Below are 26,207 nucleotides of genomic sequence, written 5' to 3' on the forward strand. Positions count from 1 at the left end.
TGACCGTGAGCATTTTTTCTTTTTGAATTCGCGACCTTTTTCATGGGATTGCGCGCACGCGTGGACAAGTGGCCTCATGCAGCGATCACTGTAACCACTGAGCGTGCCATGTTTAAATCAGCCAATGGCTGATAGATGGCCTTCTACGCGCAAGTTTTGAGTGTTTTCTGTCATTTCTCGAGAGAAGAGAAAGCAATTTTTTGCTGGCTTTAATCATTTATTGTGAATTGAAGGCCGCGTGCTGTGCTATATTATTTAACTCGCATGCAGGGAGCCTCGACTACTTAGAGACAGCGTTTTCTGACCATTCTCAAAAAATGTTGCAAGGCCCCTTCAAGTACTAAGCATAACCTGTCGTTTTTATTGGTGTAGCTGTTCCGAGTCTGCAACATCAGCATGTCGGTCTCGCATCACACAGATCGTGGAACCAGAAGAGGTATAGTCGATAAAGGAATGATTAAACAATCACAGCTCTGCCACAAAAGCTAAGCAATGAGCGATAGCAACAAAATTGAAGGTCATGCACAGAAAGGCAAGCAGATCGAAACGTGCCCCGCGTTTCTCACACACAAACGATGCACAAAACGTACTCACAGGTAGAGATGAGCGCGAATAAGCGTCTCAGTTGTTACTTCGCTGTGTCTGAAAAGCATGCCCTTTTCGCAAACGAAGGCTGTGCAACGATTGGAGTGACCTTTGTGCATCGGCAACTACAACAGAATTGTTACGATGACACCCAAAAGCTACCCAAGATGTACGATTCTCCCCACTGCAAGATAATGGTGCGCGTTCGAGCGTACACCGCCTTAATCTCTACGCGGGCCAAAGTACGCGTGAGAGCCGCCACGCGCTCACTGCGCCATCTTGCTGATAATGCTGAAAACATGATAGTCCCCCCGAGCTGCCCGTCAACAGTGGTAAGTGGTAGATATGAATGGCTTGTTGTTTGAACGTTGAAGGAGGTACCTCTCCATGGCTCAGTGGTTAACGCCTCGCATTCACAACACGTGGGTCGTACGTTCGATCTTGCGCGCCGGGGTCTTTTTTCTGGGATTTTTTTCTTTCTTGCGTTTTCATATATCTAGATACATATATTTATGTGGTGCCTGACATCAACTTCGATGCCCACGTCGGTGGTGAAATATAGCCAAGAGCCATATCATTGCTATTGCAATAAAACAAATTTATGCTCAACACTATGACGCGGATGCTGCTAAATTATAACGCTTGACATGATTATGATAGTGATGACATTGGGGATGATAATGGAGATTGCCATCTCAAACACCGTCCTTATGTCTGTCCATAGTCATGCAGGGGCTGGCTCTTTGCCTCACCACCAAGGCCACTCGTAATGATGGCTAGAGGCCAGATTTCTGGGCACTAACAAGTGCGTTTTTAGGCACGCAAAATATGCTGCCAGAAAATGTTTTTAAGCGAAAGAAGTAGACAGGCAGAACCGGTCCCAGGGCTCCAACATCGCAAATGTAAGCACAATACATTTTCACATGCATGTGAATAATTTCAAAAGAAACTCGTGTACGACCTGTATCTACAGCGACAAAGCAAAAAAAAGTTATGAAGGCGGAAGCCTTAAAACGTCTATCATATGCAAAAGTTAACTGGCGTTCCCCTTTGGCGTTGTCACCACGAGTGATCTGAAAAATTGTCATCACATGATGGCATCACCATATGGCGTCGTCGGGATGTCGCAGAACCTCTAAAGTTGTGATGTTATCGTGACATTGCTGTAACAGCACCAGACGACGTCATCACATAGCGTCCTTTTTTGGTTAAAGGGGGCTGGCAACGGAGGCCAGCCCCCTTTAACCGATGCGGGTCGAAGACACTTTTTTTTTTAATATTCATTCGAGAGCAATGAAACTTGAGGTGCTTATAGAACTTTTTATGCTGATTTCGAATATATAATGAGTTGTCTTGCAAGTTGCATACTTTTAGTTTTGCAACATGACAAAGTGAAAAACTTAAGCCCTTTGCCCCCCCTCTTTTCATACCTAAACTTCATTAATTTTTTACAATTGATAGTTCATAATGTTTCAAATGAAGTGTGGAATGCAAACAACTAATTTGGAAGTCCATACAAAATATGTACTAGACGTGAAAAATTTTAACGTGGGAAGTTCATATTTCTCCTACCCTAGTAAAAGTTTACATAACTTTTTTTTTATTATATAAATAGAATATTGAAACTTAAACAAGATAATTGCATTTCTCGTACTTTGGAAAAAATTTGGGAAAAATTTCATGCAGATCTGAGCACCAGAAGTACCCGAAAAAGGAGGGGCACATTGACAAAAATGGCAAAATTTGTGTTTTGAGAAAAAGAAGTTTTAAAGTCAAAATTGCATGTTTATTTATCAAAGATGTCATTGAATGCGACGAAATTTGTACACAAGAAAGAAAAATCCTCCTTGTAGTGGCCACTGCCATTAAAATGCGCCAGCACCATAGGTTTGGCCCTCACGGCTCTTTCACGTTGACAGCGTAGCTATCGCGCGAGCTCCCGCTGTCGTATGTTCTCCTCGCGGTCAGTCCGTCACCCGACACGCTCACGCTGGCCTCCCCGCCTGAAGCTACTTGCCGCGAAGTATATGTCGCCGAAAGAATAGTCTCGGGGCACTCACTGTTTGGGCAGTGGAGTTCGACGAACGACGCAAGTCCTTTCCGCTTGTCGGCCGGTTCCCGGACACGTAATCCCAAATGGCGACACATCGGACACATTGCACCGCGCACAAGCATGTTCAGTGCTGTCACATCAGCAATCAACGAAGACTCGTCGTCCTGTGATTTTTCTTCGTCTTCGAAGAGTCCGATCTTTTTCTGGGAGGCACTCACATATTCGAATGCCGCGGCAAACTCGTCGGGCGCATCGGCGTCATTGCCACTACGTTTTGCGGCAGCAGACGATCTTTTCGTGGTTTGAGTGTTCGGCTTTGATTTGCGCCGGCGTCCTCGAAATTTGTGCGCCGCGTGAAACTTCACAGGCCGGTGACCGCGCTTCCTACGGCTTTCTTCATCCATAACGAATAAGCACTCGAGGAAAGCGTTGTTCAGCTGTGCTGCTCGACGAGACACGGATCCTGCAAGTAGGCTTCACAGCACACACAGGCGCGCCGCGGCCAATGGCGGCTCCCGATCCGTACCACGTGATTTAAAAGCCAGTCGCGGCGCTCGAAAAAGGCGGCAAAAGCGCGCTTCTTTTATTATTTCTTGCGTTGCAGCAAACCGTCGCTATTTGAAGAGTGAGGCTCGGTTCTTCGCCTCATGCGGTCGACAATCGCGAGCAGCAGGGCATTATCAGCGGCAAGGTGCTCGAAGATGACACACTTTCGGCCTTTTGACAGCCACCTTGTGCTCTTCAGACGCAATTTTAAAGCATTTCCAGTTGATTCTCGACATAGATTTTTTTTTCAGAATAGTAGAGGTACTAATCTTAACGAAACAGGTGAAAACAAAAAAGATAATTTTTTAGAAAATTCTCGTTTTTCGACCCGCATCTCCCCTTAAAACCATGTTGTAAGCAGAAAGCTTCCAGAGGATGGCGGGGCGCAATCAGCGAATTAACTGGGAGGAAAAGAAGACACACCGCATTTGAGTCATCTTCGGTTAATGTACAAGCCTCTTCTGGTGACCATTTGCCAAAGAGGGCCACCACAGCATAAGGCACTCTGTGAGTTTTACTTATGTTGGCACGGAGGCATTAACATTTGAACGTGCACGTGTCACTGTTCTTTGTTCCTGCACGGTTCCTAGAATACAGTCTGTCCTTTTATTCGGTCGGTCTCTTTTCTTGCTGTGGGCTTGCTAAACGGATTGTTAAAGAACCAAGAAAATGTCTTCCATTTAATAGGAGTTTGGTTTGTTGAGAGGTTAATAGAGGTGCACTATACAAGTAGTAAACCAATCAGATCAGAGACAGTTGCTCTATTTAAGCGGCAGTTTCATTCAACTGACTTTAACTTCTGTCTTTCCTTCTGTTTTGCAAGCAATGTCAAATCAATGCATTCCTGGGTTCTTAGTGGCATGGTTGAGATGGACACCACAGCTGTAGAAAACCAGAGTGCCAAAAGGTCTTAAGGAAGGGGTGCCTCGGTTAGGCTGGTTTTAATTGCATGGGGTCAATGCCGCCCATGTCGGCAAACAATATAAAAAGTAAATTACAAACAAAACAGTATCTGCTTGCACATCTCATTTTCTATTTTGCTCATCTTTCTCCCTTCCTGTGATGCCTATTGATGGTTTAAATGGCATTTGCCAACCCTCGCACTATGTTGGCATGTTGGCGTATAGTGGCCGCTGCGTCCCACTTTACTGCTGCTTGTTGAGGGAGTTTTCTGGAATCTTGTCCCACTAGAAAACTACCGTATTTTCTCGCGGGAGGTTTCTGATATTTCGTCAGACTAGAAAACTACCGTATTTACTCGCGGAATGAAGCCACCTTTTTGTCGGAAAAGCTGATGCCAACTTGGGGAGAGGGTTCATTATGCAAGAGAAAGCAAGAGTTGAAGGATTTAAAGAGCAAAAATTTTTCATGACGATATAAGAAGACTCACTGCCCAGCTGCTGTTAGCCTTGAATTCAGTGGAAAGACTACAGAGCCTCTGAATTATTTGAGAATTTTGCTCTTCACAAGGAAAAACTGTCCTTATTTTGGCCCGAGAAATGCGCGACTATCCTTTTTTGCGGCCCTAAGCTCTTTGTTTTCTCTAGTAACGAAAGAGCTCGGGTTGACGCTAGTATGTCATCCAGCCACTCGGTTCCCGTGCTCCAGGCCATGTTTGACCAACTTTAGGTTTCAAACCGGCCGTGTAGCTAGCGTACCGGCCCACTGTGCCTTGCACAGCAGGAGTCCATCGAAGTTCATGAGAAACCTGACAACAAAAAGGCAACCTCAAATGGCAACACATGCATGTTGCAGGTGCACATCACAATGTCAGTGTGGTTGTGCTTTGTTTTTTGCTTTGTTTTTTCACCGCTGTGCTTGCATGGTGCTATAAGCAAAGAGGTTTCTTCTGAGTTGGACAGATGGTGCCCTGCTGCAAAATTCGCGAGTTCTGAATTTTGATCGATGTAGCACTCGCGCTGCTCGCAACTCTTTAGCATAATTGTTAAGCTATGTTTTGACTCTTATTGCATTGTTTTTTTTTTGTCATATAACGGGGTGATTCAACATTGTTTCAATTTTCAATGGCACATGCTATCACACCGAAATAAAATGAACAGATACACTTAGTAACAGATCTTTAATTCAAGGACCAAAAGGATCATTATGCGAGACTGTTAAATACGCAAATAAATACAGTCAGATGAACACCACGTAGAGTTACAGACAGTCAGTGTTGTCTGGTAAAATGAATATTGATCTAAAGCTGCTCTATAAAGCGAAACTTGAGGTTAAATAACTTTCATATAGATACCTGTTTCCAAAATATGCATTTATAAGTGCTTATGGTAATTTAGGCCCAAATGGCGAAAGTAGGCATTTATAGACGCTATAAGAGCACTATAAAGCCATTCTTAACCTCTAATTCATGCTCATAATAAAAGTAGAGCGATGGGGAATGCAAGGAATAAAATATGTTTTCGCCCTGAATCTGCTTTTTAATGATCGTCTCATAGTGTGAGACTGGCTGAAGGTTTTTACACGACAGTGTTTTATGCTGGATTGCACCAAGACTTCAGTGACGTACTTTCATCATGTAAATGATGTCAAAGAAATTCACACAATCAAAAGACAATCAGAGGAAAAGAAAGAGAGAGAGATCCATCACTGGGAGTTGAACCCATGACCTCTCGGTAGGCAATAACAGATTTGATTGATTTGTGGGGTTTAACGTCCCAAACGGTAGGCAATAACAGCTTCAGGGCACGCGATCCACTACACCACGGTTACATATTTTGTAGGCTTGAAAAACGCGCCTTTTATATCTACCACTGCGCTCTCACAGTGCTCCTCATAAAGCGTACTAATGCATCATGACCGTGACATCTACGATTACAGTAAAAGCTCGTTAATTCGACACCCGTTAATTCGGAAATTCGGACGGCTCTATTGGTCCCGGCCAAAGTGCATGTTAATCTATGGGACCAAACCTTCGTTATTTCGTCGGAATTCGGCTCCGCGCCGCTTAATTTGGGCAAATGCTGACGGCTGCTGCTACACAAAACTGGAATAAAGCAGCACTGGCACCACTGGAGTGAAACCGAAACCTGAGTGGCATCGCCATCATCATCAACTAGTGGGGGCGATCGCAGCGTCACCGAACGTCGGCGTCTTCTTTCTTCTCCACTCAGCGCCTCCGACGCCATTTTCCCTTGTGTTGTGTCGGAACCATCTCTTCTTGCGGAGTTCTCTTTTTCTTCCATTGTGACCGTATTTGCATGCCACCACCATCGTGCGCTACAGTGATGGCAACGCCGAAAAAGCGGCTGAACGCGAAGAACTTGGCGACTAAAGTGGAAATTTTGGAAGCACTGAAGAACGAAGAATCGCGACAGCAGGTTATGACCAAGTACAACGTAAAATGGAGCACGTTGGGAACCTACGTGAAAAATGAACAACAGATTCGACAAGCCTTCGAAAGCGAGAAGTTTCATGCCTCTAGAAAGCGGTTGCGAACCGCAGCTCATCCCCAGCTCGAAGAAGCTTTGCTCCGGTGGATTACTGATTGTCGCAACGCACATCTGCCTTTGAGCGGACCTCTCATCATGGCGCAAGGTGAGAAGTACGCTGCAATGATGAACATTAAATCGTTCAAAGCGTCAGAAGGGTGGTTTGCGAGGTTTCGAGAGAGACACGAACTTGTCTTCAGGAGTGTGTGCGGCGAAAAGGCCAGTGTTGACGAAAGCGTGACCGCCGAGTGGAGAAATGTGAAGCTGCTGGAGGACATCGCCGCATATGAACCACGTGACGTGTTCAATGCAGATGAAACTGCTCTATTTTTCAGAGCTCTGCCCGACAAGACGGTCACTTTCAAAGGGGACGCGTGCATTGGTGGCAAGAAGTGCAAGCAAAGGATAACTGTGCTTCTTGCCGCCAATATGACTGGCACGGAGCGCTTGCCACTACTTGTCGTCGGGAAGGCGCTTAAGCCACGTTGTTTTAAGAATGTCAAAAGCCTTCCTGTCGACTACACAGCGAACAGGAAGGCATGGATGACATCGGACATTTTTCGCGGCTGGCTGCAGCAGTTGGACCGGCACTTCACGTCGAAGGACCGCAAAATAATTATGGTTGTTGACAACTGCAGTGCCCATAACTGTACAGTCGAACTGAAGAGCATCAAAGTAGTTTTTTTGCCGCCCAACACTACGTCTTCAGCCGATGGACCAGGGTATCATTCACTACGTGAAGTCAAAGTACCGTAAGCACCTGCTAGAGCGAATGATCCTATGCTCAGAAGCTGGAAAGTTGTATCAAGTGGACTTACTCGGCGCAGTGCACATCATCGCCCACGTGTGGAAAAACACTCCGCCGCAAGTCATCGCCAACTGTTTTCGGTACAGCGGTTTTGTGAGGCCCGAGCATGCTGCAGTAGCTGACGATGGCATCGAGGAGGTGTCAGCCGAGTCCACCGACGATGACTGCCCGACTTTCGATGCTGTCCTTCCCACAGATGTGACCTTTCAGGACTACATCGCGATTGATCCTGGTGTCGCCACGAGTGGTCTCCTGACCGATCAAGAGATTAATAATGATGTCATGGGCACCCATGAAGACCACAATTCCGACGAAGAATCATGCGAGGAGATACAGCCGCGACCTCATCGCACCTCACGGGAAGTCTCGGAGGCGCTGTTAATATTAGAGGACGCTTGCCTGAACACTCCCGACAGCTTGCGTGCTGTTGGCCATTTGGAACAGTTAAGAAAAATTGTGATGTCAGCCGGAATGTGCGCGAAAACGCAGACGACAATTACAAAATACTTCAACAAATAAAGGTATGCTTCTGCATCTTGATTTTAAATGTTGTTTTCCCTGTTCATTCGTTTATTCGGCATTTGATTAATTCGGACAGTTTTTCCTGTCCCGTGAAATCCGAATTAACGAGCTTTTACTGTATTTCCTTCAACGCACGCTGTCGCGGTGGTCTAGTGGCTGAGGTACTCAACTGCCGACCTGCAGTTCGCGGGATCGAATCCCGGCTGCAACAGCTGCATTTTCGATGGAGGCGAGAATGCTGTAGGCCCGTGTGCTCAGATTTGGGTGCACGTTAAAGAACCACAGGTTGTCGAAATTCCTGGAGCCTTCCACTACGGCGTCTCTCATAATCATATGGTGGTTTTGGGACATTAAACCCCACATATCAATGTGTTAGTTCCTTCAACGCATAGTTTCTACGTGTTCGTCCTATTCAGTGCATTTCCAATAGAAGTGCAATTTTGACAACGCCTCAACGCACTGCAAGGTGGCGACCTTACTCTAAGTGTCAACAATGCTCATGGCATTCATCCATGCCAAAAATAGCTCCGCAACCAATAGAGCAATGTGCGTACTTTGCCTTGATGTAACTCCACGTTCCCCGCTTACACTGACTCGCCCCACGGAAAATCTTGGCAGGTCAACAGAGAAAACACAATGTGTGTTGCGTTTCTCTCAAATCGGGCAGTGGCATTGAATAACTCTAACATGCGGCAAGTAGGCGACCTTAACCCAAGTTTTGCATACAATCAGTCAGGCTCTCTGGTTCTCACACCACTTTCCTTGGTTCCACCGTCGCCGTTTGCTGCTGCTGCCACAGGCATCTATGACCACTAGGACATGTGTAATCATTAGTCATAGACGCGAGTCGTCGGGACGTAGATGCATCACTAGGCGTCAGCGTGGATGTATTTACGCTAAAGGGTGCTTTAGCTGTCAAACACCAACAGACATTGAATAAGCTCTTTGATACCAGTGTACAGTGAACACTAAACTACTTCTGTATGAAGACATTTTACGTTCGTGTTGTATCGATTTCCATGATGGAAGGGTTTAACTATAGATATTTTTCTCATTCTCTTATTATCCAGGAGCCTGTGGCTGAAGTGGCCATGCTTCATGAAAAACAAGTCGAGCAGGTGGTTGAATCACCTGTGTACGACGCGGTAACTGGGAAGAGGATATGGCGGGGTAGGGAGCGCACCGCGGGCTCTGGTCCACAAGCTGCGGCGGCCGGGAGTGCACCCGTGCCCACATCATCTGAGGAGTGGACCTGGTGAGTCAATTCTGTGAACGTTGTCCCAAAGTTTATGATAGAAGATTACACCCCTGTCGCCCTGGTAAGTCTGGTGTCATTGTGGGCAATTGTACCGTATTTTTGCGCGTATAACCCGCCCCTGCATATAATCCGCACCCCCACTTTCAGCTCACTGAGAAAAAAAAAAAAAAATCGTCGCGTATTGCCTGCACATTTAATATAAAGGAAACGCTGTACAAAAGCTACTGCTCAAGCAACATAGCACATATGTAGACAGAAAAAGCTTTATTTAGCAAGCAGAATACGCTGTCTGCAAGGCCAGTCACAATTCACTCACGGTCGCTGCTCTCGCTATAGCTATCACTTGAGCCGCAGTCCTCACTATTATGCACAAGGTCATCTTCGGTTCCATTCATGTTGTTTGTGATGCAGCATTTCTTGAAATTTTTTTGCACCATCTCACCTGGAAGGGCCTTCCATGCCTCGACAATCCACTTGCAGAATAGGGCAATATCAGGCCTTCGGACTTGTCCTGTCGGCGTCAAGTCGTAGCAGCCTTCGGCCATCCACTCGGCGTAATAGCGCTTGACACGCGCTTTGAAGGGCTTGTTAAGCGACACATCTAGATCTTACAGATCTTACATCTAGATCTTACATCTACAGATCTCACATCTAGATCTTACATCTAGATCTTACACATCTAGATCTTAGATCGACACGTACGGTCGCAGTTGCGTGCCGTCGGCGAGGGCACAAAGCAAGACTGTGATGCGCAGTTTCGTGTTCCCGCCGGTCAGCACGCTCACCGAATTGCTGCTCGTCTTCTCAATCGTTGTGTCCAACGCCATTTCAAAATAAACAAGAGTTTCATCCGCATTGCCAATTTGCGAGAAAATGTAATTGTGCTGCTTTCGCAGGCCAATTACATATCTCTGGTACTTGAGCAGCTTCTCCTCATAAGAAGCCGGCTAGCAATGACATATTGTAGTCCGCCGTCTGATTGAGAGCCCTTGCCGCTTCATAAAGCGGTGCAGCCATCCGGGGCTCGCACAGATCTCGTGAGGTAGGCCTAGCTCCCTCGAAAGTCGCCGCGGTTCCACTTGGGCCATCTCGGTCGATACGGCGTGACCCCTTGCTTCTCACATCTTCGATGAACTTTACTAGCTCCGCCTCCTGCTCAGGGTAGACACCGGTCTTGGGGCCACGAAATGACCTACGGTCGCGGTGCGCGACTTGTAGGCTCTCTTTCTTCTTTCTCCACAGTCGCACGCAGGACTCGTCCAGATCGTGCCGTCTTCCCGCTTCGAAATTTCCAAATTCCTCGGCAACGGCGATGATCTTAAGCTTTTGCTGTGCCGTGAAGGCCTGCCGCCGTACGCTACTCATGGTGACAGAACAGATCAACTTAGGCTTGGCGAACGGGTTGAGATGTGGAGAATTAGCGGTATCAGCGAGGTAAAGAGCGCTCACACTCGGCGACAACTTGACAGCACTACCCCTTCTAGTACACTGTAACAGCATTGTGGAAACAACAAAACCGAAATGCATGCCTGCTACCGCGTCAAAAAGTAGTACATTAATTTACTGATAATATCGCTATAGGCACTATAACATCTCATTTGCCTTGCTGAAATAAATACTGCTTTATTTATTATGCAACTTTATTTATTATGGAACTTTCTTAAACAGCACCACCTTTTCGGCAAGCCCTTTCCAAAAGTAAACATGGCGTCCGTGACGTAGGGACATGTGGAGGGTCACTGAACGGCCGCGAACGTCCAAAAAATATACTTGTGGTGTGACAGTGATATTTTACACTGAACAATCAAATTGTTTCTCCCTAAATGTTTTTCTAAACGCTTCAACGACGCAAGCAAGCGAAACCAAAATCGGCCGCAAGCTGCTGTGCTACTTGCGGAGCAACACGAATTTGCGGAAACCGCCTCCGTAGCCTTCGCTACACTGTTAAAGGGCTTCACAGCACGACACGCATTGCTGTGAAGCAGAACTATAGGAAAAACCCCGCGTATTATCTGCACCTCCACTTTGCCACTGAAATTTTTGGGTTTTTGGTGCTGGTTATACGTGCGAAAATACGGTACTTTTATTGTTTCCAGTGTGTGCTGAGTATACCACCTGAATACTAGGTGGTGAAAGGTTTTGTTTTGTTTGGAATTGTTGTTTTTAATTCGGAGTAAACCTTTTAGAATCACATGTTCTCCTGTCTTTTGAAATATTTCTGCAGTGTCAATTTCACAGTACTCTGATACATAGAAAAAATAAATGCGCTTTGAAAACAGTAATGATGATTCAATAGTGCACAACATAAGCTTTAAAAAATTTGTAAACAGAGGGGAGGCTTGCTCACGTTATCGCTGTTGTGAATCGCATGAGCAAATACCTTGCGAGTGCCACGGTGTGTACGGAACACACAGTCGCGGCCGAAGAGGCGGCGATTGCTCTTGCACTGGTCGCAGCACCACAGGCTGCGGTCATGATCAGTGACTCACAAGCTGCCGTCCGTGGCTTCGCGCGCGGTCGCATCTCGTGTCTGGCGGCCCGGATACTACAATCAAGTAATGGCAACAAGGAAGGCGGCGAGCTTCGAGGAGCGATGGCCTCAGCGTCGTCATCCTCGTATCTCAAAGCTGAAAATGCGAATGTCTTCCTTCTGTGGACTCCGGCTTACATCAGCGTCCCGCTCACAGGTAACTAGGCGGCCCACACCATGGCTCGAGATCTCAGTCACCGAGCCGCGGCCGATTTGGTGGCCGCTTTCACCTCCGAGAGTGGGGCGATAACATTATCCACACGAGAAAAACAAAAAACAAAACAGGAATGGTCGTGGGGTGATCGCCTGACTACATTCAACGACATTACACAACATTATAGACTAAACAGATGCAAATACCCACCAGCACACCACAAATTGGACAAAAGACAGGCCGCAACGCTGAGGTTATTACAGACAAATATGTACCCCAGCCCGGTGATCTTACGCCTGTGTTATCCTCACCTATACCCGGCGAACGCGTGTAAAGCGTGCGGGAAAAGGGCCACACTGCGGCACATGCTTTAGGGGTGTGCTGAAAAAGCTAACGCCACTTCCGCCGCTCCCATTGCGACGCATGTGTTAGGCAGGGATGAACTCCGAGGCCAATTGCTGCTGCCACCACTGCGCGAGGGCAGGGGCGGCCTCTGCCGCGGCTGCGGTCACTGTTGCCGATCGGCGGTGTCAGCTGCGCTGCCGCTGGGAGGCGGCACTCACAAGCGATGAGCTGACCCACCAGCTTTGGGCCGTCCGGCAAGCTGAAGATGCCGTCGGGGTTCAAGGACTTCGAGCAATCACCTGAGACATCGCCATCATAATCGACGAAGAGTGGGAACAGAGGTTAATCCCCTCTTCCCCCTCCTCACCCGATAAAACTGCCGGACTTTTAATCAAGTTTGTTCATTCATTCATTCAACAGAGGATGTGTGCCTGAGCTAATGTTTCCTTCAGTCGACTTTTCGGAACATGAGCTTGAGCACAGAACCCCTGTTTGCGGCTTTTTTAATCGCAAGCTTCCATCTTTTTTTCCCTTTTTTTGGACAATATAAATTGGTTATTCAAGGCAGTTTTTACATTATGATACGAGATAGCCCTGTAGATAAGCTCTAGGTGCAAATGCGGTTGACACAGCCGTTGCACAGCATGTGCTATCACTGCTGCGTGATGCCCCTGCAGATGTGGCCATAAATTGTTCCAATGCTACAATACTAAACTTGTATGTTTCTTAGTGCAGTCAAACCTTGTTAATACGTACCGGCTTTAAACATACTAATGGTTAAAACATAGTTGCGACACATCTGTGGCCAAGTTTCTAGAGCCTTATTCATTTGCGGACTGCTGAAACCGAAGTGGTTCGTATTGTGCCTTACTGGTTAGTGTGTACCTTACGTAGCGCAATAACCTTTCGTCCCATAAAAGTTGACTGCGCTGCTGAACTTGCCAATGCCAAAATATGCTGCCAAAGGCATTCCATCTTTTATAGAATCGCAGAGCTCAGTTTATCAGTTATTCTGACTTTTCTATGATTGTAGCGACACCTTTGCGGAAGAGCATTGAGAAATAATAAAGGTGAGATGGTGGCCACCTATGAATGCGCCAGTATGACTTGTTTTAGATAACCCTATTTCCTTGAGCTATCTGCTTTTGCTCTTGTGTGGCATAGCTAGGGGTGCAACACCTGCGCCTATTGCGCCAATTTCATACAATTCTCCATTGTTGCGCCGAGCTGTGCCAGAATGATCAAATTAGCTGAAATTGTGCCACATGATGCCCAAATGCCTGAGCAGCCTCAAAATTTTCTTAAGTGCGCTAATTTCAGGGAGAAATGGAGACCACCTTGGCCACCTGCAGTTTGCATCATCAATCAATCCAAGTGCGCAAACCCCAAACACGGTGTAAGATATATACTAGTTACACAAAGACACTTGTGAGATGCAATCGACCAGATAAAAAAACAATGTTGCTGCACCCATTGGTCCACTGACTGCAGCGGATACCTACTGGAGGAACGCAGTAACTTCCAAACAAAAATGCGTTGCCGTAGCCACCAACCCTTTGCGGGAGATATAAATTTCCTAGTCGGCAAATGCGGTTATTGCTTGCTAGGAAGTACAGCTTGGAGTGTATGCTGCATTTTTCGCATGCGAGCAATCTCAACGTGCCCAAAACACCGGTGTTGCCAGCCACAACGATGGTTGCCACAACGACGGCACATGAAACATTTTTATGTTTTGAAGACGAGTCATCCTGCCGATAGATATTCGGTGCTGTTGCTTGGCCAATGGGCGCGTGCCATTGTTACTTTATCTGGTCGAATGCGCCTTGCAAGCGAGCCAAGAAGTTGTGCCCAGAGCCTATCCCCCGTGAAAAAGAAAAAAGAACTGGAGGGGGAGGGGGGGTGGAGAGGTTGCTCTTCGAAATTTTTTTGGCCTCGTTCTAACCTGCGCACAATGCAGTTAAAGCTACCTTCGCGGTAGTACACTAATACCCTGTAGATAAGCGCAATATGATTTAGAAGGGATTGTTAGCCCTAGTCACTTGGACTCTGCACACTTTGTTCAATTATTTATGCGCGTATGCACTACATAAATAAGAGTGCTGGTATGATCGCTGACGTCTAAAAAAAGTTACTGGTGTAAGGCAACGTTTTGGCTGCAAGACACTTCTTTTACTTGCGGAGCCTCTGCCCCACAACACAGGTCAGACTGGTGATGATGAGTATATACATATGATAGGATGACGCGTATGAATAATGCTCACACTTATTTTCCCCCCACGCACAAGCGGCCAGCCCAGACGCGTCTTAGACAAAAACGGAACGTCGAACGAATGGGTTCAGACGCGATACGTGGACAATCTCCGAACCGCGACAGCGACTATCCGAAGAAAGGTCGGTGGGAGTGACACGATAGTTCACTGGGGACGTTTGTTCATTGATTGTATATGGTCCAATGAAGCGTGGCTGAAACATGTCACACAATCCTGGAGTATGAATGGGCGTCCAAAGCATCACTTCATCCCCCGGATTGAAGGAGACGTCGCGATGAGAGCTATCGTAGCATTGCTTGCGATCTTGCTGATTGGCTTCTGTATTAAGGCGAGCTCTTTGCCGACATTCTTCGAGCCTTGTGATGAACTGCTCTGATACGGTTGCCGAGGCATCGGTTGGCACATTTAGGAAAGAGACGTCGATGGTGAATGTCGGTGAACGGCCATCACGAGGTAGAAAGGCGAGTAGCCAGTAGTTCTTTGAACCGCGGTGTTATGGGCAAACGTGACAAAAGGCAAAATTGTATCCCAGTTGTCGTGGTTTGGTGCGATGTACATCGACAGCATGTCTGTTAGTGTCCGATGAAATCTCTCTGTCAGCCCATTAGTTTGGGGATGGTAGGCTGACGTCGTCTTATGTACTGTGCCACAGGTTGTGAGTAGGGTTTCGATTATGGTGGGCAGGAACGTCTCGCCCCGATCACTCAGGAGGACGCGAGGTGCACCGTGACGTAATACAATGGCGTTGAGAAAGAAGTCTGCGACATCTGAAGCAGAACTTGTGCGTAGTGCAGCGGTCTCTTCCGTATCAGGTGGTCGACAGCAGTCACAATCCAACGATTACCTGCTAGCGTGATGGGGAGAGGTCCGAGTAGGTCTATGCCAACAATAGCAAATGGAGTCTCGGGACACGGGATAGGTTGCAGAAGGCCAGCAGGAGACGAAGTTGGTTGCTTCCACCGTTGACACAGGTGGCAAGATGCAACGTACTTGGGCACAAAGGTAGAGATGCCCGGCCAGAAGAAACGGTTTCTGATGCGGCTTTGTGTTTTGTGAAATCCCAAGTGGCCTGCACATGGGTCGTCGTGAAAGGCTTTGAGGACTTGATGTCGTAGAGAACGCGGAAGTACTGGAACCCAGCGGTGTTCATTAGTAGTGTAAACATAACGATGGAGCACATTGTTATCGAGCTTAAATTGCCGTAGTTGTCGGTGCAATCTAGCATTAGGAGTAGGTGATATGTCATTTAGGCGTTGGATAATGCAATTGCAATATGGATCATCACGCTGGCGTGTTGCAAACTCGGTGTAGCGATTTGAAGCCGGCGTGTCGATAACCGCAAGGTGTGATAATGTGAGAGGTGACGCAGTGCCTTGCTCACCAGACGAGCAATAAGCTGACCTACTTGATGATGAAGGTGGAAAAGGATAGCGAGAGAGAGCATCCGCATCTTGATGTCCTTTGCCAGACTTATAGATGACGTCAAAATCGTACTCTTGTAGGCCGAGCACCCAACGACCGAGGCGACCAGACAAGTTTCTCAGTGTCGATAGCCAGCACAAGGCGTGGTGGTCTGTAATAACTGTGAAGTGGCGTCCGTGAAGATACGGTCGAAATTTTTGTATGGCTCAAATAACAGCAAGGCACTCTTGCTCAGTTATGGAGTAGTTCCGTTCAGCAGCCGTAAGTGCACGACTAGCATACGCTATAACTTTTTTTCATGAAGTGGCATCCCGCTGTAGAAGAACTGCACCAATGCCATGGCCGTTCGCGTTGGTGTGCAGACATGTAGGTGCGTTCTCGTCGAAATGGCACAGAACAGGGTCGGACATTAAAGCATTCTTGAGGGCTTGAAAGGCACGCACGCAGTCGTCGTTCCAAGCGAAAGTTGATCCGGATGTGAGCAGCTTGTGCAGTGGTGACGCAATTGCAGCAAAATGACTAATGAAGTGGCGCAAGTAGCATGCCAGGCCCAGGAAACTTCGTAGGTGTTTCTGATTTTCTGGCCGAGGGAAGCATATCACGGCAGCAAGCTTGTCAGGATCCGGACGAACGCCATGTTTGCTGACAAGGTGGCCCAACAGCTTGATGTTTTTGTTGGCGAAATGGCATTTTTTGTGTTTAGCTGAAGTCCAGCACTTGAAATACACGTCAAAACTTCGTCCAAACGATCAAGATGCTGACAAAAAGAAGAGGAGAAAATGACGATGTCATCTAGATAACAGAGACATGTTTTCCATTTTAGGTTGCGTAGAACTGTGTCCATTACGCGTTCAAACGTGGCAGGAGCATTACATAAACCGAATGGCAAGACGTTGAATTCGTACAGCCTGTCTGGTGTTGCAAAGGCAGTTTTTTCTTTGTCCGCTTCGTGCATAGGTGTTTGTTAATAACCAGACCGTAAATCAAGGCTGGAGAAAAATTGAGCGCCTTGCAGAGAGTCAAGTGCGTCGTTGACTCGTGGCGTTGGGTAGACGTCTTTGCGCGTGATCTTATTAAGTGCTCGATAATCGACGCAGAATCGCACCGAATCATCCTTTTTTCGGGCTAGCACTACAGGTGATGACCACGAGCTGGACGAAGGCCGGATAACATCTCGTTTGAGCATATCAGCAACGTTGTCCTCGATGATTTTCCGCTCTTCTGATGACACTTGATATGGGCGGCGGCGTACGATTGTATTGCCTTCCATTTGAATTCGATGCACGGTGACAGAAGTGCGACCCAGAAGCTTGGAATATACATCAAATTAAGCGCTGTGTTTTTGAAGCATACGCAAAAGTTCTTGCTTTTGCGCTGATGTGAGATCGGGATTTATTGTGGCTGTTAAAGCAGCCGTTGTAGCATGGTCATCAGTACTCGTAGAGAAAGATGGCGAGACTACGTGAAGGGGCACCAGAGAAAGTGGTTCAGTATCTGTGAAGCAAACCACACTGGTGCCCTGGGGCAGTGCAACAGGCAATGAAGTGGGATTAACTGCCGTAACTAATGCTCTGCCATCACGAAAGTGCACCAGGCTAGGAGCGATGGTAAGTCCACCAGAGATCTAACGTCCACACGGTGCTAGGAACACATCACCAGTACCGATCTTATCTGATGTCAGGGTCACAATATGCTCATTACCTGGAGGAATAAAACAGTCATCAGCGGTGACGAAACGCTGGCTATGAGCATAGTTATCAGACGAAAGCGCAGTATCTGACATGCGAATGACCCTCTGACGACAAGATATCACGGCTAAAGCTGAGGAGAGAAAGTCCCATCCTAAAATGAGCACATTGGTACACGATGACAGAACAAGGAACTGTATATGGTGAAGGATGCCCTCAATAAAAACTCGTGCTGTGCAAACACCAGAAGGCTGAACAAAAACCGTATTAGCACAGCGAAGGGGAGGGCCATCATACAGTGTCTTCACTTTGCGCAAACGAGAACACAAGTCCACACTAATAACTGAGAGTGATGCACCTGTGTCCACCAAGGCTTCAGTCCATATACCCTCAACACAAACTGAAAGTACATTTGAGGGGCGTTCCGGGGGAGTTCGATGCAGTCCGCAAAATGCAGCTTTCCCTCCTGAAGCTGCACTGTTTAGTTTTCCGGGCGATGATCAGACGCCGTGGTAGCCGGATGAAGTGGTGACGAGGAACGGCGCATACGTGACGGGGAGCGACGGCGCAAGGAGCGGAAGGTTTTGGCTGCATCGTAGTGCTGTGGAGAGGGTGAGCGGCGCTGGTACAGTTGGTATGAGTGGCGATGTTGTGGAGCAGGGGCATACTCATCCCTCTCGAAGTCACCATAGCCACGCCTTTCGTCTTTTTGACGTCGACGACGGAATCGTGAGATGTGGCCGCATATTCCGCAATAATAGCAAATTGGTCTAGATGGAAAGCCAGGCTTGAAAAAAAGGAGGCATTGCTCTTGGGGCGAGGACATTCAGTGTAAGCTGCATAGTTGACCCATACTGCGGTGATTGCTGAGGAGGTGACGCTGCAACCACCTGAACGTACGTCGGCTTTGGAGTGGTGTGCGAGCTCGGGACTTGCTCACATGTCATGGACGCTAGTTCCTCCCTCACAATGTTGTGGAGGCTGCCTGCAGAAGGCGTCATGCGTAGCTGACAAGATGACGAGGTGGCCTGCAGTTTCAGCTCCTCGCGGATCATGGACCGTATCAGCACACGGAGCTCACCGTCATGCGTTGGCCTGATATCTGCTGTTTCAGGTTGTAAACGTATTAGTTGAAGGTCATCGAGTCACTGACACGTATTGATATTGGCGACCGTGGTCGGATTCTTTGCCGCCAGAGCGTTAAATGCGACGGCGCCTATGCCCTTGAGCAAGTGGCGAACGCGTTCATGCTCCGTCATCGAGCTCTCGATGCGACGGCATAGGGCAAGGACATCTTCAATGTACAAAGTATAGGACTCGCTGGAGTGCTGGACACGTTGAGCAATCTTCCGTTTGGCGATGTCTGCACGTACAGAAGGGTTGGCAAATATCTGACGGAGCTGTTGCCTAAAGGTAGGCCAGTCTGGGAAATCCAGCTGATGGTTGAAAAATTATGTCTTAGCGACACCTGTCAGATAGAATGGTATGCGGCACAGCTTCACAGAATCAGGCCAATTGTTAAGCGCACTCACACGGTCGTACTCATCCAACCAGTCTTCAACGTCTTCACCGCGAAGGCCGGCGAACATAGGTGGATCTTTTTGAGGGGCGGTGACAGTCCAAGAAGGCATGCCCAGGGGTGCAGGCGGGGTGGATGGAGCCGTGTTGCTGTTCTCGTCTTGCGACATGACCATAGGCTGACTGCGCAGCCTGCGACCCGACCGGAGCTCCAGGCATGGTTCGTAGTCGAAGATAACGAAAAAGCGCTGCAGGGAGAGGACCAGGGGACCGGAAAGCACTCTGCACGACTTGTAAGGCAACGTTTTGGCTGCAAGACACTTCTTTTACTTGCCGAGCCTCTGCCCCACAACACAGGTCAGACTGATGATGATGAGTATGTACATATGATAAGATGACGTGTATGAATAATGCTCATACTAGCAATAATTTTGAGCAATGAACGACATTTCTGCGGCCCTAAAATTTAATTGTCTTCCAGTAGTTTTTTTTTTCGCCACCCCTACTGCTTGGTCTTACGATTCTCCCGAAACCCCGCCGCGGTGGTCTAGTGGCTAAGGTACTCGGCTGCTGACCCGCAGGTCGCGGGATCGAATCCCGGCTGTGGCGGCTGCATTTTCAATGGAGGCGAAAATGCTGTATGTCTGTGCACTCAGATTTGGCACACGTTAAAGAACCCCAGGTGGTCAAAATTTCCGGAGCCTTCCACTACGGTGTCTCTCATAATCATATTGTGGTTTTGGGACGTTAAACCCCACGTATCAATCAAATCGATTCTCCCAAATTTCCTGGTTCGTAGCTTGGCAGAGGCACATTTGAATTCACAGTCTGTCAAAGGATTTGAGAGACATGGCAAATGCTAATGCGTACTTCATCATTGTTTGCTAAGTAGAGTGGTTTAAAACACTACTTTTATTGAAAAAGCAGTGCTCATGTTCACTCTGCACAATTTAGGTGAGGTGAAATGGTTTGTACATATTGTTATTTTTTTTTCTAAATTTAAGCCTTCCTTTTTATACTGCCTCATATTTGATCTCTCATGATAATAAAAAGGATGTCTCTTTTCCTGTAACCTGCTCTAAATTTGTGTTTTAGTGCTCCAAAAGTTGCTCCAGATATATTCCGGCTGTTGCATCCCTGTGTAGCACTACATTAAGCCTACTGCACAGTACTGATTGGGGTCATCAACCTGAGTGGGCTGAATTGCAGATTGCTGTTGCATTGTTTGCAGTGGGATCGCAGGACCTTGTCCAAGGGTGCGCCACTTTGCTTGGAAAAGAAAGCAGCTTGCTGTACTTGCAGAGTTCGGTGTCGTGGGAAGCGGGCGCCGAGAAGCCTCAATGTATTGATGTGACAGTGCACGAGCGTTCAGTGAGTGTCTACAGTAATGAAAGGACAGGACGAAAACGAGGACTAGAAGTGGTGACGCAAGCACTCTCAGCGGGAGGTTGTTGAAGTCGACTGACACGATGCAGAGGACCTGCGACACTTAGTGGCGCGAGTGGTGTTCACTTGTTGAACAGCTGCCATGATATAAGGGATGAGCAGGATGGTGATTTGGGAAGGAGCAAGTGAGCGTGGCAGCCGTAACTGGACAGGACGGGTGGTGTTGTGAGCGCAAGAATAGTGGCCGCTAGAGCTCGAAGCCCGTGGTCGCAGCCGGCTCTACCTTGGAGATACGCATTTGTGAAGCGTCTTTTAAGTGTGAATACACTTTATAAGCGACCCCAAACCATCCACCGCCGTCGGCGGCGTCCGCAGTCTTCTCTCTATCTTTAAAAGAAAGAGGACTTGGCGGGCCGCAGCGCGACGCTCTACCGAATAAGCCACGGACGCGACGCTGATATCGGTGTCAGTAACGCGCCTTATACCCCCTCCCCCTTCGCTCGCTCCTCCGCTCTCCTTGCTCGCTACAGCTGCGCGCGCACCTTTCTCTCTCGCGCGCCCGCCTTCTCTCTCAGTCTCCCGTCGAGAGCGGGTTGTGAGGGGGAGTAAAGTTAAAATCCGTTGTTATTCGCCAGTGAGTTAACGTAAACTCCCCCGTGTGATCAAATTGCGATTCCCAGGAACCATTACACCATAAAGGCACCATAGTGTGATTAATAAATATAATAGTGCGAATTAATAAATACCCCTCATAGCATCACCCCGTGTATTCGCACTTAATCATGTTCACCCTCGGGGAAATGCTTGGGAGTTTTTTTAGGCATGGGGTTTGTGAGCAGCCTTTCATTCCACCAATTGAGCTACAACTAGGGTGTGTTCTTGTCGGTCATTCTTGGCTGGTTCACTGGCTTCCTGTGTTCCACTCCTTGGTGGCATGTACTTCCAGCTGTACCTTGTGAATTTGTGGCATTGTGTGAATGGCTTGGTTACTTCTTTGCTGAATGCCTCCTATTCAATACCTTGGATGTTTGCATGACCTTCAGTTCTATTTGCGTGTTTTTCATGCTCATTTCTTGTGGACTCGTGACATAATTTATATTATGTTTAGAAAGCATAGCAGATCATTCAACTGAATTTTGCTCCTTTCATGCAGCACAGCGTCATCAAGCAAAAACGACCACCCACAACTTGACGAAAAGGCAAATCCGTACCTGAGCATGTCGTCAGAGCAACTTCTGGAGATGGACCGTGAAGTTGAGGACGAGTGCAGCGATGACGATGACAACGACATAGAACAGAGCAAAGAGAGCGCAGAAAAGACGCAAGATGAAGAGTCGAGCCAGGACTCTTGCACACTCGGCGGCACAACAAAGAATAACTCTGACACCGAATCGTCGGCTGAATCACTCTCGGGGGGCGAGTGTCCGCGCGGATGGAGCAAACGACGGCGCCGGAAAAGAGGGCGCGAGTGTCTGACTGAAGACGAGGAAGCGTCGCAGCCACCAAAGTTTCCGAGGGGTGAACTGCCAGAGGACAGTGATAGGTCAAACACGGAAAGGTCGACAGATGAGTGGTCAAATGGTTCAGTTGGGTCGGTCGATGAAGAGATGGCCGCAGCTGTGGAAAGGGAATTTCTGGGTCTTTGAGACCGTCGTTACAACGTGAATGCTTGTATCTTTGGCGCCTGCTTGTGATGTGATTATGCTATAGTAAAGTCAGAAAAAAAAAAGGATTTTAAGAAAACAAGGTTTGTTGCATTATAGCATTTATTTTAAAAATGTCATTATTGGTTTGTTTTCACAGCCATAAGGGCCCCGGAACCATTTCTGATAAATTTATAGCATTTCTGATAAATTTATAGCATTTCAAATAGACGCTCGAATAGAGTTAAGACCACTATCACGAGACAATGCCTTCTCTTCTCCGGGCTTTCCTGTAATGCTGAGCATTGGCCGTGATGTAATCATTCACATCAAGGCACGTCATCAACAAAAAAAGATAACCTGTTTGTTTCCTTGCAGGTATGCACACTTGCCGCTATTCTTCTTCCACATTGGTAAGGAGGAGAAATGAGCCAATGAACGGAGCGTAGCAAAGAAAAAAAATCATTGCCATATTCACAAAGTCAATGATGTTACAGGAGCTTTTTCGGAGAGGCACCAGGCGTTTCTTGGCGAGGCCATTTCTGTAGGAAGGTTTAACGAGCCGGCACATGATGTGTACAGTACGTCGAAGGCTGCATTTTTGGGCGCGTTGTTAGCCAGGTTAACCACCTTTTTCTTTATGCCGTACTGGCCGGCAGTGGCCGCTGCCGTGAGTGAAATGCGCAACACTCATAAATGGCAGGCGTCAAGCTATCAGACGTTTTTCAACAGGGTTGAGAGCGAGCAGTTAGTTGAGTGTGCTTGGGGGGAATATTGGTACCCATGAGTAACACTCATCGTAGTGCCTTTGTCGGATAGGAAAACGCAACGCTCGGAGGCACTTTGTCCCAGAGTCTCACATAACTCATCAACCCATCATCATCTGAACGTCTGTCTTGGCGCTACGTTCCTCCCACAGTTGGTGAGAGGAAATATTTGTTTTGGACAGGGGCATCACACAGCGCGACAGCTGTGTGATGTCCCTGCGAGCCCACGCACTTGCTTGCATCAGACTGAAAGTAATACCGTGTTATCTTAAGCTGTTTCTGTATGTGTTTTTTAGCTGCTCACTGTTTATTTTTTTCTGGTAACCTTTCTTTTTATTTCTTTTTTTTTTTTTGCTGCAGCAGATCTCCTAGAAACGGTGTAGCCAAACAGGCAGGTAGGCATAAATTTTTTCGGGGGGCAGGGGGCACCCCCTTGATGTGGTCCTTTTTCGCTCTGTATGCCATCACAAAAAAAAAATTCTGAATGGGAACACAGGCTCGCAGTGCCATTCCCTGGCATCGCCACTATAGCCAAGGTAATATAAACCGCAACCTTTTCGCAGCAAGACAGTTGCAACAGGACAGAACACAAGAATCGCGTTCGAAGCAAAACAGTAAGCAAAAGTGCTGAAAGTCAAGATGCGTGCTCACGAACGGAGGTGGCATCTTCTCTCGTGGTGTTTATTAATATTCACTAAGCACATTCCATGATTGCAGAGTACACGCTGTTTTTTGTAAAATGCATGTAATCAAGGGAAATAATTTGATTATCATGGAATAAATGTAAGTCTGGGTAGAGTTTGATATCGACACTTCCGAAATTGTTTGCATAAAAAATTTGGAGTAATTCGCGTACACTTCTCTTTGTTTTGAGGCCGGGAGAAACGTTTCTGCGACACGCATCTGCAACAAACTTTGGGACTTAAATAACTATAATATTTTATGTTAGCATGCCTCAATGCTAGTGAATTCGGAAACGCCTTTCACAAAATCGGTGACAGTGATTGAATGGTAGCATGTGCAGGCAAACGTTCAGTGAACGTGCCTCAACATAGCCGTGCTGCGAACTTCTTTTCTGGTTGTAGCTAAAGATTTGCCATGCTGAAGACTTGGATGAATTTCTAAAAGATTCAGGAGTCGACCTTTTGGGCCTTATAACGCACGTCTTTCATCTTACCTGAATACTCAATTAAGAACAGACGCTTGTAGACACGCGCACTTATTTTCTTTTTCATCGGGATTGGGCTTCACCACCAAAAACTGTTGATATGTGGGATTTAACATCCCCAAAATCACCATGTGATTATGAGAGATGTCGTAGCGGGCTGCAGAAATTTTGGTCACCCGGGGTTCTTTAAAGTGCAATAAAATCTGAGCACACGGTCCTGTAGCATTTTCGCCTGCATGGAAAATGCAGCCACTGCAGCCGGGATTCGATCCTGCGATCGGGGGTCAGCAGCCGAGTATGTTAGCCACTGGACCGTCGCGGTGAAGCTAGCAAACACTGTTATACGCATTGTAGTTCGGCGATTGCTGCACCTCAAAGCGTTGAAAACATTCAGAAGGTTTCTGAATAATTTATGCTAATGACATGCATGGTGCCTGTGGTAGAGCACATTCATGAACATACGCGAGCTCAGGCGTGATTGCTGTGAATGCAAGATGGTGATGCATGTGTAAATGCACGCCTGTTTCACCCACAGATCTGGTCATCGACTAGATTATCAATGTGCTCGCCATCACCTGCCATGGTGGTCCATTGAATATGGTGCTCGGCTACAGGCTGAAAGGTCGCGGATTCGATCCCAGCTGTGGTGGCCGCATTTCAGTGGAAGCAAAATCCTCCAGGGCGTGCGCATCTGAATTAAAGAGCACGTTGAAGTACTGCGGGTGGCAAACCTCTGATGCGGCGTATTCTATAATCTTATCGCGGCTATGGTACGTCAAGTTCAAGCAGTCAATATATGAACCAGCTCATCGTTGTCACGTTGTGGTGCCTGTTTCTTTACTGATCTCCGGATTGCATAAGTTAAGTTCTATCTTCACCTGCCGAGCTCTGCACATTGTACATGTCCGTCTTTGTCGGAAGATTTCTTTGCCTTTCTTCCCGTAACTCCCTGCCATTTTCTCTCCGTGACAATATACAACAGTAAAGCATTATTTCCAACTTCTTTAACGTGATAGCCTTAAAGAGCTCGTTTTGTACAAATTTCGGTGTCGGCGTCGTTCGTTGTGAGCCAAAAATCATCTTGTGCGTGACCGAAAAATTGAGACAGAAGCAAACAATAAAATAATAATAAAATGCCACCACCTCGCTAAAGGGAATCACGAGGAAATGCGAATACATTGCCTGGCGCCCATAACGTCGTTTCGCACCTGACAACCCAGCGTTGGAAGAATAATGTTTTTTTTTCTTTCCTTACACCGTGCAGTCAATAGCCCCGTTTGCCGCATGTGGCGTTTTTCTGTCACGAGAAATGCGGTATGCGTTTCCAGCTCTAGTAGGTAGTGTGCACGGCTAAAAAAAAAGTTAAACAAATGCTGGCAGCACAAATGCGTTTCAAACACACTGCATTGAGGCGGTGGCAAATTGCATTCAAGTCAAAGGGTTGGGGGCTCTGGTTGCTAGGGGTGAGGATAAGCACGCGCGCCAAAAGTCCCCGAAAAAAAAATTGGCCCTGTATCTGCATGTTAATCTGCAAATGTGGTCGAAAGACGATAGTCTTGCATGTGGAAGAGTGAACAAAACATTTATTTGATGTCGTGCCATACTACACAGTATAAACAAGTACTTCGACGCTAACGACATCTGTACACCCAATATGGTTGGATTCAGGGCAGGGCTATCCACACAAGACTCAATGAAGCTTATCAAACACCAGGTCATCGACAACGAAACCAGATATGTGAGAGCCATTCTGTGCCTAGATCTAGAAAAAGTGTTCGACAACATCTACCACTCATTCATACTCGAAGCAATTTCCAAGTTTGCTCTGGGGAAAGCCTTCTATGACTACGTATGGTCCTTTCTTACAGATCGGAAAGCCGTGGTGAAGATTGCAGATATCGAGACCGCAGCAATAGAACTAGAAGCAAGGGGCACGCCGCAAGGGGCAGTGATTTCACCAATGCTGTTCAACAGTCCTGGGCATGCTGATAGAGTCTACCGGCGCCAACAGCAAATCTATAACCAAGTTAACTTGGAAAACAGACAGTGCAGTGCACCTCATACGCAGAGTGGCCAACAAAAGAAATGGGATCAA

General features: G+C 47.3%; 1 protein-coding gene across 3 annotated transcripts in view; it reads left to right on the plus strand.

Annotated features, from left to right (window-relative positions):
- Fcp1 (RNA polymerase II subunit A C-terminal domain phosphatase Fcp1) overlaps positions 1 to 22,280 on the plus strand; it is a 62,164-nt gene extending 39,884 nt beyond the window's left edge. For 2 of the 3 annotated variants that reach the window (XM_037430619.2, XM_075869571.1), the window contains exons 10-11: positions 9,034 to 9,218; positions 21,688 to 22,280. In XM_037430619.2, coding sequence (XP_037286516.2) covers positions 9,034 to 9,218; positions 21,688 to 22,180 — 678 coding nt within the window. In that variant the 3' untranslated portion in view covers positions 22,181 to 22,280. The remainder of the gene's footprint in view (positions 1 to 9,033; positions 9,219 to 21,687) is intronic. The other variant, XM_075869573.1, reaches the window with a different exon arrangement.
- Positions 22,281 to 26,207: the final 3,927 nt, after the last annotated feature.

The sequence above is a fragment of the Rhipicephalus microplus genome, chromosome 7, assembly GCF_043290135.1.
Source record: "Rhipicephalus microplus isolate Deutch F79 chromosome 7, USDA_Rmic, whole genome shotgun sequence".
Taxonomy (NCBI): Eukaryota; Metazoa; Arthropoda; class Arachnida; order Ixodida; family Ixodidae; genus Rhipicephalus; species Rhipicephalus microplus.